General features: G+C 47.1%; 2 protein-coding genes across 4 annotated transcripts in view; both read right to left on the bottom strand.

Annotated features, from left to right (window-relative positions):
* LOC143429126 (uncharacterized) overlaps positions 1-15,449 on the bottom strand; it is a 63,785-nt gene that overhangs the window by 35,049 nt on the left and 13,287 nt on the right. Inside the window, exon 1 of one of the 3 annotated variants that reach the window (XM_076904579.1) lies at positions 13,442-13,759. The exons of 1 other annotated variant lie outside the window; for it this stretch is intronic. In XM_076904579.1, coding sequence (XP_076760694.1) covers positions 13,442-13,624 — 183 coding nt within the window. In that variant the 5' untranslated portion in view covers positions 13,625-13,759. Of the gene's footprint in view, positions 1-10,150; positions 10,522-13,441; positions 13,760-15,449 lie in introns of those variants that run through there. One more of the 3 variants, XM_076904580.1, reaches the window with a different exon arrangement.
* Positions 13,792-14,635, bottom strand: LOC143429307 (uncharacterized). Its single transcript, XM_076904842.1, has 2 exons — positions 14,433-14,635; positions 13,792-14,081 (listed from the first exon to the last, which is right to left on the bottom strand). Exons 1-2 carry the CDS (start codon positions 14,602-14,604, stop codon positions 13,792-13,794), a joined length of 462 nt encoding a protein of 153 aa, XP_076760957.1. The 5' UTR covers positions 14,605-14,635.

Here is a 15,449-nt window from a genome sequence, read left to right as displayed (position 1 = left end):
TCACGGTATTCTCTCTTCGGGTGCTTTCACCCTGGCAGAAGTACGTGTTTCCGTTCGCGACGTGCTTCGAGCTTTTTCAAAAGCCTTCTAATGCCCGGCTACATTTTACCGGGAAACTCCCGGAACGCTCGGATCAACGTGTACAAAGCGAACAGCGAGGGTGAGGGTGAGCGCGTAAGGGTGGCCGAGGTTGCGGCCGCGGAGGTAGCGGCGGTTTCGTAACGGATGAAACCGCCCCAAGAACCCTTAAGTTCCCGCGTTTAATCGCTCCTATGGTACTCCATACATCTTCGGGATGTCGGGTCTCAAATTTGGTAGAATTAATGCGAAGCAAACGAGCGGCTCGTGCACAGCGAGAGGAGAACGCGTCTACCTGGTAGATAGAAAGTTTTCGGTTGTCATAAATCGAGGTAATAAAAGTCGATCGTCGGAAAAATGTAGCAAGGTAATGGGAACAATGAGTAAATCCTTTTTTTTTTGCAACGCTGCAAACCAGGTCACGCTCTAGACGTGATGCACGAACTAGCGTCTTTATTACATCTATCAGTTCGGCTCCATCCCTCATCGTGAAATATAGATAGACACGTACGAATTTATGTGAGGAGGCGAGCATAACGATGCTAAAAAGTGCGCGATGTGAGACGATAAAATTTAAAATTTCATATCGAGGACCTTTGGCGAGCCCGCGCGTCGAAACAGGATGCATCCGATTTTCCAGACGACGGACAACATCACGCATATCGCGTTTTGTCATGCAAAATGCAAGATGTTGGCTATGCAAAGCGGAAGAAATAACTGACGGATTTCCAGCCGGTTTTGCGGTTTCCGATCGGGGCGCTTTATGTAGCGCCGTATAAAGGGAAACGAATTCGATGTTTCTACGTTCGCCGCATCGGAGACAGAGAGACGATGGGGGAACGGAAGGAGACGAAGATTCGAAAATGTCGCTACGTCAGCGACGTTTCGCATTACTGAAGCTCGACTTTCGCGTCGTAGTCGGTGAAAACTCGTTAGCTCCGGCGAATTGTCCCGGAGGAGCTCGCGAAAATGGAGGACAATGCGATTCGACGTGGAACTGAGAAAAGAGATGGGCTGGGCTGCTTATCGGTTAATTACAGCGGACGCAGTTGCTCCTCCGTTAATTGTTTAAAAAGTGCTACGATTACCAAGGAGATTCTTAATTGTCTGAAGCCCTGTCTCGAGCAGAGCTCGCGCTGGACTTCAGGATTACCCAGGAACAAGCGATTTTAAAAATGCCGTGAATATTTTAATCGCGTCCGCGTTTAGTCGAGTTCCGGAGGAAAATGTAAGAAAAATGCGATTCGTCGCATTGTTTCTTCAAGCAGGATTACATCTAGGATCCAGATTTGCCGACTAAATTATAAGGAATTCAGGAACAAATATTCTTAAATACTGCACGAGTCATGTATACGTCGAGCAGAAAACTACGATCACGAACTCGTTGTGAGATATGAAAATGTGATGTAGAGTAAAATTCATACGTCAAAAAGTGAGCGTACAGTGTTTGTGTTGTACGCCATCGGTACGGTCTACAAAATATAGACGCTCCTTTATGACCGTGCCATCGGTATAAGCTTCGGGCAGATTTACCTATTCGATATTCATACTTTCGGTAAACCAGACACGCCCCTTCGTTCTCTCTTCCCTATTCTTTTACGATTCCGTTTCGGCTGAAAATTTTATAGGCTTAATGGTCGCCGTTCCGTCGTTCCACTCCTGATGGCCCCGTTATTCCCTCGACGTTGCTCGAAATAAAGCTTAACTATCATTTCCCCGCGAAAGTGGCGTCTGTTACCGTTGGGGAAACAGTCGAAAAAAACCGAAGGACCTGTAAGTGGTGTTGCCCGATACACGAAACGTTTGCATATTCAATCGATGAATATGCAGATGAAGCGCGTCACGCCGATTGCGATCGAACGGCGAATGGCGGAGAGATAAAGAGAGGGGAAGGGCGAGAGAAAGGGAGACAGATAAAGGGGTGGATTGGGTTAAGTTTCGTATACCCTGGGCTGAAAAATGTCCGCTCGACGCGGCTTGTAACGTGACGAAAATCGATCGTGGCGATTTAATTTCACGCTATTGGAGGAGGGCTTTAAAAAAGTCCTAACCAACGTTGCGTCTCTCTCTCGAAAAAAATTGGATGGATTGTCGGCCAACTCACGCTGTTGTTCCACCGCACCCTGCGAGGATGCTCGCAGGAGCATCGCGTCGGGGGCTCGATTATGAAACTCGCTCCGCTACTTATCGGCGGAACGAGATCGATGCATGTCGTGTCTTAATTTTAAAACGCCGCTGGCTCCACCGACTTTATCGCGATGCCCTTCGCGTTAATTACCGCCGATTTATCTCGTCGCGTTGGCCCGCCGTAACAGCGGCTGACGTGTACGAATGAACCCAGGCGTCGGTCAGGCAAACGCCAACGGGGGATACAAGCCAGTTGCCTAACGTTTGGCGTTTACCTCCAGCTAGTGGTCTAAAATTTCGAAGCGCAGCCCCCGTCGCAAATAAATGCCCTGTGTAATCCCGTGAAACCCATCGCCCGTAGATACCGTATCTCCGAATATTAAACCTGCGCGAGCCAGTGTGGATCTGATAAAGTGGACAGTACGTCGAACCGCGCTATTTGCTCGACGACAAAAAGACATTCGCCGCTTTTTGTCGCACGAGTCGCAGCGTTCCGGTTAGACAATAGCTACTGGCGGTGGTGCATAGATACCAGCGGCCACCGACTGTATGACGGAATAAAATATGATTATGCGGGAGGGCTACGACGATTATATTCGTGCATGCATCGTTCCTCATAAAGATAACACAAATTTTATATGTTTTCTCTAGAGTTTTATTACGGAGGTACAAGGGGAGTAAGAGTAAATTACGAAATCGATGTATGTATTTCTCTCTCTATATATATATGTATGTTTTTTTTTTAACGATCATTGCAAGCGTGGTGCTCGTATATTTTACTATCAATGATAATAAATCGCGCAGCGTTATGATGAACGACGATTTCACGATTTTATCGGTGTTTGTCTTTGCGCAAAAATTCGCTGCCTTCTCGAGAACGGTGTATTTACGAGGAGCATCCGATAAACGAGCCCGATCGCGTCTTCAATTTATCGCGAGCCCCTCGAAATTCTCGCGGGTAATATATAAATAAAGGTGAACGCCATAAATATAAATTATATTAGAGCCCTAATCTTGTTCCTTAAATCCACTCGCTCCAGTTTCGATTAACTTCGAACAGATTACCGCGGATACAAATTCGAATAACTTCGACGAAACAAACTACGATACATATCGTTCCGCCAGCCAAGAACTTTTCATTTTTCCCTGAATAATATTTGTACGATGTTCTTGCTCGTCTTTTGTTCAATTTTACACGAAAGAAATCCCATTGATGTACAAAGAGTATAATTTGTATTCAAACATGCATTGCGATTGAAACGAGATCGATTGTCATGTCATACGATGCGGTTATAAAAGCATTTAAGAGTTTTCTGAAAATTGTCTCTTTCTGTATTTAAGGCCATAAATCAAGCAACATTTAAAAAGATAACATTTCTTCTGTACACTGATATCTGCGCGCACTCCTGAGAGGCAGAAAATCCCCCGTTTTGCCCTTCCGACAGTGCTCTAAATATAACTTAATTTCGACCTTTCGTCGAATAATTCCTACTATTCGTTTCAGGTGAAGCTTTCCTTACTCGAAACGCGATATCTCCCGCTGCTTAATTTTCCCAGCCATCTTGCATATTCTTCGGTAATCCGTGGTTTATCCTCCGCGATATACTTCCCGTCGGTAGCGCGGATTTTTTAACCGCCCTCGCCCCTCTCGCATTTACGTTCGTCCGCGAAACCGAAACGCATGTAGAAGCCGACGATGGAGAAGTTCGCGAAGAAAGTTAGGACAATGAATAGAGTTATCACGCGAACTTACCATGAAACGTCTTTCCGGTAGTCCGCGAGCGATACCGTGGATGACGAGACTGCTTTAAATACGAGCTCGTTTGCCTAATATATTCAGAGGATCGTGGAGAGAGACGGAGAGGCATTTATACGATCAATGGCGTCAGAAAGAAATACCTTGATACTGTTGAAATCTACCATTCCTCTTGGAGAACGTCGTCCGTCGCGTTTCCATGACGCAAACGAAGCGATACGGAGAGTTATCTTTCCAGCTTCACGATGGTGGATATTAATGACATCGCGTTGCTAATTATCTGGACAAATGCGAGGGCACGACGCGGTCAATTAAGATTCAAGATGCTCAAATAGCTTGGCTAAAAGCGCGGATAATGGGAGCTTTATAGCGTGCGTAAGTGTAAAATAATTTATAACGAATGGCGAACGTTGACGAGCTGCGGTCCCTCGTTGGCTGGCTAACCAGCTGAGATAAATTCGTACGCTTCTGATTCGTTACAGTCCGGTTTAATGCACTCATCGAATTCTTTCCACGCGCGTATTCCGAGCGTGATTAATGTTCGCGTTTAATTAGAACCTCGCGTGTTTTATCATCCGCGAAATGTTACTCGGTGGGATGAAAAAACTGATCGATAATGAGAAAGAACGAAAGAGAAGGGAGGGAGGAAAAGAGAGGAACGGGAAACCCGAGTTATTCGCTGACATATGAAATAGTTTATGTGTATCCGGTTGTGGGGAACTATCGGATGAAATATTTTTGCGCCAGAACGCAGCGACGGTGCCGGAGAATTTTCATTTCGAAGAGGAAGAAGAAACCACTTTCGGGAACGTTTTCCATTTCGGCGAAACGGTGGCCCGCGTTAAACCCGGAGCCGCGATTCGAAACGCGCGGCCAAGAAGTCGCATTGTGCGCGCGAACAATCGGAATACTTCGAAGAAAGCACGCCCCGTTCGAGTTTCTAGCGCGATAGGGATCGATGAATACCGGTACTCGAATCCGTGGCATCCGCCGCACGCTCGATCCACGGATTTCCGGCGCGCTCCTCGAGACACTGCCGGACAAATCCGAACTGTTCGCCTGAGATAATAATATTAATAATAACAACGATGATGAACCGTTTTCTCTTATCGTGAATTGCAAACATCGTAGGCTCATAAATCGTTGTATAAACGCCGCCAGGGAGATTTCGCGGCTCTAAATAAGCCGAAATGATAAAGTAACGTTTTATCGCGCGATGCTTCGTTTCGGCGGAAAAGTAATTTCGTATGTTAATCGGGCGGGCAACCGCTCGAAACGTAACGGGGCATCCTGCGTTGGATTGAATCGCGTATAACGATTCAATTTGTGGCAATAGTATCGAGAAGTACCTACCCGGGAAGGAAATAGCGTGGGTAGTTATGTAAGACTTTTGCGCAGTACTGCAAATTCGTTCAATTACCGTGAACCAGCGGACGAGAAAACAGTAACCAGGGGAAAGAAAGAGAAATGATATTTAGTGGTGTTCGCCAACAACAGTTTCTCCAAGTTCCGCAAACGGGAATGGGTATCGCGAAGGGATACGCGAACCGATGAAATTTATGGGACGATATCAATTAAACGCTTTGTCCTCGTAAAACGTTACGTCGCTCGGCTCTTTCCCCGTTTTACGGGCCGGGAGAAAATAAATATGTTGCGATCATTTTTTTTTTCTGCCGCCAACTTGTTGGAATAAAATTTTTTACGACGTTCAGCGTCGTACGCGTCGCTTCTAATCGGGACGCGCACCGTGTCAGGTACACCTGATTCTCGATAAGAACCAACGCAACGAAGGGAGATAGCGAAGAATGCTTGGTTCTGATTAAAGAATTCACGACGTGCGGTGTCTAACGTTGATATGAAGATAGACGAGGGAAAAGTATCGAAGGTTATAGGCCGTTCTACGACTCTCTCGTGCATTCCGTCGCGATCGTTTTTTCTTGGCTTCGAGTGGCTCGTTATGGCAGCTGGTGCTGGAAGACGGAATGCATCTCGGCTATGCGTTTCTTGGTTTACGTAAGGTGAACGCGAATGGATAAGCTCCGTCGTAAATTTTCCATAAAGCCTATTGTTGTCTGCTGCAACACGCCACTGAAAAAGATTTCGCCTGGCAATAACGTTCGGGAATTATGTTATCACCGTTAACGCGTACCTAGAACGAAATTAACCGGCACTCGAACGGGTTACGCGCGTTATTCAGCGAAACGTTCGCCCGCGCGGTCCCGTTTTTTTCATTTAATCGAAATCGAGCGTTACATGGGGAGCGTTACGAACTAAATAGAATCAAGTGGCCGGCGCTACTACGAACTGGCATAGAATTCCTTCCTCCGCCTTGGAAACGAACTTAGAAGAGGCTCCGCGCGAATTAAAATAACGGAACGTTCACCTATCTCTCACAAATTACCGCGGAAAATGGGATAGCCTAATTAGATTTCAGCCTTCCGCTGCATCCCACTGTTTCTCCCTATCCTCCTTCGACGCGAGTCCCTCTTCCCATTCCGTGGAACGGAATGAAAAAAAAAACCTGTTAAAACGTTGTAAAACACGCAGGGGAATGAAAGAAAAAACGGTCAGGCGGGCTATCAAAAGGGAAAAGAAAGGCGAACTATATTCAGCGAGTTACGATGTGATAACCGCGAGATAGAAGCGCGAGACGCATATTTTCCGTGTATCGTGAACGCGAAATACGTTCCGTCGTTCCCGCGGAACACGCTTGATGAAAAATCCTTCGAATATAACGAATATATTAGTTCCCGGCGTCGACTCTCTGCTTGGAGGCTGCCATTCACGTAGTTTGCTCCTTAGACTTAGCTGATGAACCACGGGTAACGTTAATAACTGCCCTCTCCTTTGGCGATTCAAAGACTACAGCTACATAATTGCCCGGACTAACGGCTCACTCGTTCCTGGCTCATTAACATTTTCAAAGTGATCCTGTACGCTTTGCAGCGGGTACGAAACGAGTTCCATTGCCGAAACCCGGCTGGCCAGTCCGGTTTTTATCAAGGTTTCGGGACTAAATTGCTACCGTCAACACGCCCCTTTAATCTACGTTTAACGACGTGCAATTACACGTGGACGTGGCACGCGAGCCGTTTGAAACTGCACCGGGGCACAGCTTCGTCGATTAAAACTGGAGAAAACCGAATAGGTCCGCGGAGTTTGTTTGAAACATTCAAACCTACTCGATGCTATTAGGCGGGGATAATTATTTTTCCAACGGTCGGAGTAAACATCTCGTTAATGAAGAAAGTAACTGCAAACCGCCCCGGATGACATTTCGTTGAGAGCCTGTTAAAACGTAACGCGACCGACCCGAATCGACGCGATCCTAATTCGCGGATCGGTTCACCGAATAATTGATGGAAGCTGATTCGATAGCCGTGGCTCACGGTATACTGGAACGTCCAGGGATTTCAACGCCCGGCAAAATCCTGCTGAGATTTTCGATGGATATTTGGACAGATGCTCGACAAAAATTTCATTTCCCCTGGAATATGATTCCCGTGGAACGCGCAGCGAATGATCGTCGACAAATTGAGCCTATCGCGTGTCGCACGGCAGGATGCGGTCTCGAAATGAACGACATTATAGACCAAAGGTCGTTTAAAAGCGAGAAGCGTCGATAGATAGATATTTCATTAATGGTACACTCGACGGGCTTTAGTTTAAGGTGGATAGTCTTCCAGTTATCTCTGATACTTCTCTTTGTGGAAGTTGTTGGATCTCTAAGTAGATGGTAATCTACAAAAGGTAGGTCAGGGAAGTGAGTCGATTGAAGACGAAGTTCGTAACCCAATTGTTGCAGTTTCCGGAGATACCGGAACACGTGAAACGAACTACCATCGAGGGGAGACGCTTCGTGCACTTTTTAAACTAAATCAAACACAGTCTTCTCGTTATTTTCCTTCCAATAAATCCTGGCTAGTTTCAAGAAAAAGATCGGCCTCGCTCGCACTACTGGGGACACGTATCAAAATTTAAATAACGGTCGGAATAAATCGAAAGAGGAACAAAATATAAGAGAACTTAGAAGTCGAGCGAATAAAATCGCAACGACGTTCAAAGTGAACGAAGAACAATGCTAATCTCGTTCGGGAAGTTAATAGGCTGACTCGTACTACTGCGTCGGGTCGAGTAAACTGATAAAATGGCACACTTGCGGATGGATGAATGGCGACGTACTCTCGCGCGACTACACCCTTGCTATTCAAAGTGTCCACTCGTACTCGGGCAAGGCAGAAGTTGCCCAGTCGCTTATTCTTTCAATAACCACCTCGTATCTGGCTGCGATCTGATCGTTTGTCTCCGGCGCGTACTCCACCGTGCGCGGCTGGAATTTCGAGTTCTCGTTGGCGGCGAACACTCGCCGATGATAATGGCACGCGGAGAATGGCGGAGAACAGCCGGGACCACCTACGAGGACTGGTCCCGTTCCGGCAGAGGACAATGCCGCTGAAACGTTCTGAACGGGCCAAACAGCCTCGTCGAGAGGCTGCTGCTTGCAAAAAAAGAACAGGTACCCGCGTGCACGAACATGTTCGCATAAAAGACTATACGTGAAACATTCGGTAGGATCGCTGGTACGAAGTAAAGTTTGATGCGGCGTGGGTTAAACCCTTTTGAGATCGATGAAGCGCACAGTACATCTGTATCCGCTGCGTCTGCATATTTGTTCCCTTTAGCAACCAGGAATCCTAATTGTTCCTTCGTAACAATCGGTAACGGAGATGCCAGTTTCTTGGATAAATTGAATCGAACGCCAAGCGGTTTATACCGTATCGAACTCCGAACGTAAATTCGCGAAACCAACGGTTCTTGCGTCATTGATAGGAGGGTAACTATGATCGGCTTCCCTTTGATCATTCCAGTCGCAGTTATTGTTACATACCACCGACGGATTCTATAGGATTTATCAGCGACGGGAATACGGTATTTACATCAAACCGACAATAATCGGTGAGGAGGATGCGGTATCAGAAAGGGACGGGCATGCAACAAGTTAGAACGAGGGAAATGGAGTGTGTTTCGATTGCTTCATCTGGCAAGCAGCTGGCACGTATGGCCTTGCAATTTGGAGCAATATCAAGGAATGCAGGTATAAGGACTCTCGTGGATATGAGCGTCATCGATTTGCATTACCGTCAGACCAATGGTTTCACTCTATTCCGGAACGTGGAACGTGAAATTACGTGTCTGGCAAAACACCAAATTCCCCGCTGTTCGAATCACTGTATCTCGACGATCAAGCCTCGTATTATGTTGGAGGATCGTTTCTTTTTTTTTTTCTCTATCCGACCTTTCGCGAAAGATATATATGCATCGGATATAACGAATCGTTCGCTGGAACCTAGCACTCTAATTCTTTAATGCACACCTTTTTATGGTAGGCGAGCCCATCGAAGCATAACTGGAGAGCCGCGGGAACGTTCGGAGGAGGAAGGCACCGTGCTGAATGGGTTCGTGGTAGAAAAAGATGTAATGGCGTGCAGACAGGCGTGGAGTTAGATAATTGTGTGCAATTAAAGGCGCCACCCAGGCGGTATTCAAGGCCTGGAAAAACGAGGGGAAAGTCTCCACAGGCCATTTCGTTGGCACGAAATTCCCACTTCGTCGTGGGAGTAAACCAGAAGACCTACTCTCGAAAAGAACCTACTACCTACGTTTTCACGAACCAGAAAATGGCTGCATAGTAAAAACTGCACAGCTTAGGGTTTGCATTTCAAACATATTACTGCTACTCTAATGTCATTCGAATTATCCCGGTTTCACGAACTTCCGCTTATTTCTTGCTACAAAACGTAACGATGTCCTAAAAGAAGAGCACAACGGATACTCCGCTACCAAAAAATTCAGAAGAATTCCACCCTCGACGTTTCCTCTTACGTTTCCTCTTTTGTTTCCCCATCTGATGCGTTCCGTATTCTTTCACCCAACCAAACTGTCCGCATAACCTCAGTATTATACGTTCTATCGACAACACACTTCTTACTTTAAGGTGATGTTACAGGGACAAAGTGACAACCCTCTCGACCGATTGAAGACGCGCGCGACGATCTTTCATGTAGGTAGTTTGCGTGACACGGGGACCAACAGCTATTCTTGCAATCAGTAAAGTTTAAAGGGAGCTACTGTGCCAATGGAGAAGAAGGTCAAAGGTACAGGGAGAGCGAGTGAGAGAGAAAAACTTACCATCAATAATTTAACTCTGTTAACCAAAGGGGATGTCGTAAGGAACTTGTTGACGGCCGTCAATATTTTCCCTTCCAACGTGGCAGCGTTTCCGGCGTCTCGTCCTTGCGAACATCCGGGCCCGATGTCCGCTTCCCCGGGGCTGGGCAACAACCCCCGGCAGTCTCGCGGGAAATCCCTCTTCTTCAGTCTCCTCGCGGGCCCTCGTGGCTCCTCTTCCCTTCCAGCTGTCGCTCCCTCAACGATCACGCTTCGCGCGCCTTTCTCCTAACCGCATCAGCCGCGATTACCTAATTTCTACTCCGGTAACCCCTTAAGACGTCCGTTACCAACGGGATTGCTTATGGTGCACAGGCTTTTCGTTAGAGCGGCAAATAAATTCGAGCGGAAGAACGGCACGACTTCGTCGTCCACGAACGTAGGTGGATCTCGACGCTTTGGTAGCAAACTTGTGTCAAGCTTTATCGAATGATCGTCGAGATCACTCTGGGCTTTCCGATAGCATAAGGTCCCCGACGATCGACGGAAGGAGACTGAGATCTTTCGGTACCATCAATGGACACCAACTGGTCGATCGAACGGGATCAGCTGCTTGCCAACAGAAGAATCGCGGTCTCTAATGGTCTGTTTTGCGGAAAATTCGGTGGACAGAACGACGAGTCAGTTGGGTGCGTGGCTGCGGGTTTCGAACGAACAGCTTCGCCTCGATACCGCTATCACGCAATGTCTAAGGATTCGTGAGTGTCGAAGGGTCCTTAGGGTCCCGGCGGTGCCGCGTTCTCGACATGGACTGAAGTCCGGAGCGGGCCGATGGATGCTGCGAGTTGCTCCAGAGGCAGAAGAACGCGCGCGCCAGAGAGAAAGCCGCGCGTGTCGAAGGGGGAAAGAGATAGACCCCGGGAAGAGGGGGACGGTGAACGTGCGAGGGTGAGAGAAGCGTTCGGGAGGGAGTCGGGTTGATACGCGGAGATCGAGAGGGGGGCTGTGTCTATTCAGGGAGGGAGTGAATGGAAGGGAAAGAGGGGCTGCTCCACTGAGGGTTGGAGCGTCAGCAAACGCCACTAGTTGCTGGTAACCCTTGCATGTTTACGCGGCTGACGTTCCAAACCAGTGGCCGATTGTCCTTGTCGATGGCTTAATGCATTCTTTATCACTCAGAGTTTCCGCCCAGAGAATCGCAGAGTCAATTTTCACCCCCCTCGAATTAGAATCAGAAGGGCTTCTCCAGCTTTATACTCAGTGAGCGTATAAAGAGAACAATAACTTACTGAGGAGATGTATTATCTACGAGTTCGATCGAATATCACGGTGGAAGGAGTTCGTGTTCTATGAAATTTATATGAATAGCCTATGACTGACGGTTTATATTTAAATGCGTGGGTTAAAATACTAGGTGCACGCATCGGCTTCGATATGAAAGCACTGTTTTCATACATATTTCGGTAAACGAGCGGCTCTGTTTAGTTCGATTAAATTGAAATTCAATTTATTTGGTACGTTTTATTAAAGTGATTCAACTGAAAATTTCGATTGAAATTGCTTTATACCCATGAGGGGTAATTAGGATTACGTACCGCGATTGGAAAAGCGGCGATTGTGGATACCGCGAAGTTTTTTACGTTATGGAATTTTTAATCGATATTCGCCGCAGCGTGCCCACGAAAATAACGAAATCATGTTTTTTTTTATTTTTTTTTTTTTTTGCACTCTTTGTATCCCCGCTGACGAAAACTAGAACAGGACGTCGTCAATTTGAATTCCGGATGATTCTCATTAACCGTTATAATTAGACGTCCTGCGTGAATGCCGTTTTATGATATCCTATAACGGAACGTCGCCCAGCCGAGGATGCGAGTGCAGATAATTAAATCCAGTTTGCACCCTGTAAAAATAACGCGACAAGCGTGATGACATCCGGACAAGTAGATACGCACGTTCCGTCTACATTCGCTGGCATCGCGTTGCTCTTATCCGTCTCAGATTAGCAACGAGTATTCCAATAAAAAGATCAAACAGTAGCTCGACGTTAAGCCCGACTTAAGGCAATCGCTTTAGCACTCGACTCGTTCTTACGTATACAAGTACACATCCCTCTCCAGTTGACGATTATGAGCAGTCGACTGCGTGAAATCAGGCCCCTTAAGATCCGGTCAGATTTTATGTCGATCCCGAGTGTCCGCCTCGATATCTCCTCGTTGTATCAAAATGTAAATGATGGTACGGCCATTAATGAATACTTAATTCCTCGATGGCGCGCTAATTCTTCGCCATGATAATTCATTTCGTACGATGACTAAGCAATGAATTAAATACCCTTCGCAATAGTTTGGTGGTAGTTTTATTTGACATTCTTAATAATCTATTCATTCGCACGGTATTAAAATAGCAGGTTGCGACGATCGGTGGATATCGCTACAAGTACAATATTTAAGTCTGGAACTTAAGTGGATGTCTTTTGATAGAACAATTCGCGGTTTAATTAAATACCTAAATAGCTGAATTAAGTACTATCGATTGTATCGAATGCGGGAGGCGGAAAGTTCGAATGCGGTATCGGTGCTGCCACCTGTCCACACATCCCAAAACAAATTTGAATCCGAATTCCGTATCGACGAAAAGTAACGTTACCCGGTGTACTATTTTTGCATTTTTATTAATTCTAATCTGTTGAGAAACATTTACATATACACGGTGCCGGTGTTGCATAAACATCGACGGTATATATCACTGGAATTTACTTCGAGTTACGAAAATACATATATATCATCATTGTCCTATTACGTGCGGGGAACAACTACATCACCTTTCCCAAGGTAATGGTCTGTCCGCTCCTGCACGCGTGTCAAATGTAGTTTTCCTCGCGTAATATCACAGACATAGATACACGAAGTGCAATTAGATAAACCGTAATTGTTCCATGAAGCCTTACGTTCGAAACGTCCTCAAACATTATCGTGGTTTTCTTTCTATTTACGATTCCAATCCGCTATCTACGATGTTATCGGGAATTATCAGCACGAAGGCAAACAAAGTGCATTCCAAGTGTGTCGTTCTTCTACGAATGTCCGGAACGAGAGAAAAAAAAAGACTTTTATCCGTAATGCTCAATCAGTGAAGATATCGTCCGCCTTTCTTGCGCAATATTATTTCCTAACACGAGCGAAAGTAAAGAAATCGATTCGTTTTTTTTTTTCGCGTGGACGAGCACACTTATGTACGTATCGTGGTCTACGGTAGTTTCGTTTCACCGGTTCGTTCGATCGCGTTTGCGTCGAAATGATCATTGCTTACTGTCCGGGGAACGGAGCGCCATCGCCAAGATTTGCTGTATCTGTATCCGGACGTCGAGCTTCTTCTCTTCCGGTACTTGTCGCAAGATCGGCACCAACGAGAGCAGAAACATTTTGTCGTAGTCGTCCTCGTCGTAAGCAACCCGCTGGCTGCTGTTCGACGACAGGATATCGTGGATTTCATTATCGAAAGAAGCGAGCGACGTCTCGCAAAGCTGCTTCGGGTAACGGGGGCACATTTTATAGGACGCGCCCGTCGTCGTAATGGAGGGAGCGGCGTGGGTCAATGGCACGTCGTATTCCTCGATCACAGGATTATCAGGTTCACCCTCGCTCTCCTCCGATTTGCAATTACCTGACGTGTTGCCGGCGTTTCTGTAACGTACACGAGTAGGGGCACAGAGCTATCGTAACTGGGTATCGCGAGCGTTTATACATATTACCAACGATCCCCAGGCACGGACTAACGGAAGATACCAACCGTTTATTCTCCACCGTTGGCATCAGGAACAACAGCTGATCGAAATACATGTATTTCTTTCGTTTTCGACCAGCTGGCCCTAGCTTCTGCGACTTCTGAAGCTTCAGCTCTTTCATAAAATAGTCCCTGATATTCCTCCATTTGCCGCGCAAACTTTTCTCTGAAAATGATTACGGGTCTACGTTTTAGAGCAGAGGACGAATACGCGACGTCAGCTTGTTGACTAATAATAAAGTTAGTCTTTCGGTGTCGATATTCAAGGAGAGTTGGGGAACAATGAGTAATCGATGTCTCCGGGATAAGAGGGGATAAGAAGTGTTGTTGGTTTCGTTTGCTACTCGGAGTTCTGGTTAGCGAAGAGAATATTCGGTTCCGTAAGAAACGAAACCGGGGCGAAGTGTTTGGATGAATTTGAAACGGCTGCAGGTACGGTCACGAGGAGTTGTGCCAGGGTCGAGTAAGTGCAAGTGGAGGAATCCGGATCGATCGATCGCAAGAGGCTGTAGTATACCTTCCACGTTTCTCTCCTCGTCCGTCAAGCCCGCCCAATTCGGTACCATCACCTGGCAGACCTCGTCCCACGCGGTCGTCTTGGCGTTACGGTCGTTGTACTCGCTGCGATTCACATCGTAAATCGCCGGTCGTTTCTCGATTTCCTCGATAAACTTTTCCGTATCGAACATATCGGCGCGACAGAGTGAAACGGAGCCTACCAACCCCTGGTAGAGTTCACCCCTTTCCGTGTCTTTTCCCTGCCGTTCGGTAGCTCCAAAAATGTTGGAGTACTAAATGGCAAAGAAGAGCCGCGTGGCGTTACGGAGCGAAATCAACCGCTGGTTAAACGATATCGATCGCGAAAAATGAGTGTTGCACGACACGATCGAACGGGCCAACGCGAAAGATACGGGTGTATCGATTCGGATTAAGCCGAGCGTGTGTGCACACGGCCGCACCAGCTGGCCAATATTCCCGGTCAATGAATACGAGATTCGTATCGCGCGTGGAGGCCAAAAAGGAACGAGGCCCGTCGAGTGAATAATTGCAGAAAGAATTTTGGACGGAACGTTATAATCCCGCAAGCGTGTCCAGCTTGTGCGTCGCTACGCCGTCGCCGACAGCTTGCGCGTCACTGCGGAGAAACCGTTGCACGGCCAGCTTGCCGTGGCATCATGGCGCTAGGCTGGTCTGCGGTTGCGGTTGCGGAGCGGAATCTATGCCGCTGCCATACTGCAACGTTGCCAAATCTCTTCAGCGCGGCCAGCCGTGGCTGAAAAGAGCGGCGGAACCCGTGTTCCTTTCCTCGCTTCGTGGACGTGTAAGCGCGAACGCGCTCCTCTTCGTTGCCCGATCCCTCGTCGTCGCATTTACAATGCGGCAATGCCACCGACGCGACAGCCGCACCGTCAAATCTGACGATCAGCTGGCACCGGTTGCTGCTCTTACGTTCAATCCCCAAACCACTGATCCGACACTTTGGTTTCGAAAATTTGCAATTTTACTTCTTACCAAGAAGTATGAAGAATTTACT

This window comes from Xylocopa sonorina, chromosome 11 (genome assembly GCF_050948175.1).
Source record: "Xylocopa sonorina isolate GNS202 chromosome 11, iyXylSono1_principal, whole genome shotgun sequence".
NCBI lineage: Eukaryota > Metazoa > Arthropoda > Insecta > Hymenoptera > Apidae > Xylocopa > Xylocopa sonorina.
This window is presented reverse-complemented; position numbering and strand designations above follow the sequence as displayed.

Coding starts and splice junctions, on each gene's coding strand:
- LOC143429307 (XM_076904842.1), bottom strand. CDS start 14,604: ATGTTCGATACGGAAAAGTTTATCGAGGAAATCGAGAAACGACCGGCG. Junction 14,082..14,432: donor CGAGGAGAGAAACGTGGAAG/GTATACTACAGC, acceptor AATCATTTTCAG/AGAAAAGTTTGCGCGGCAAA.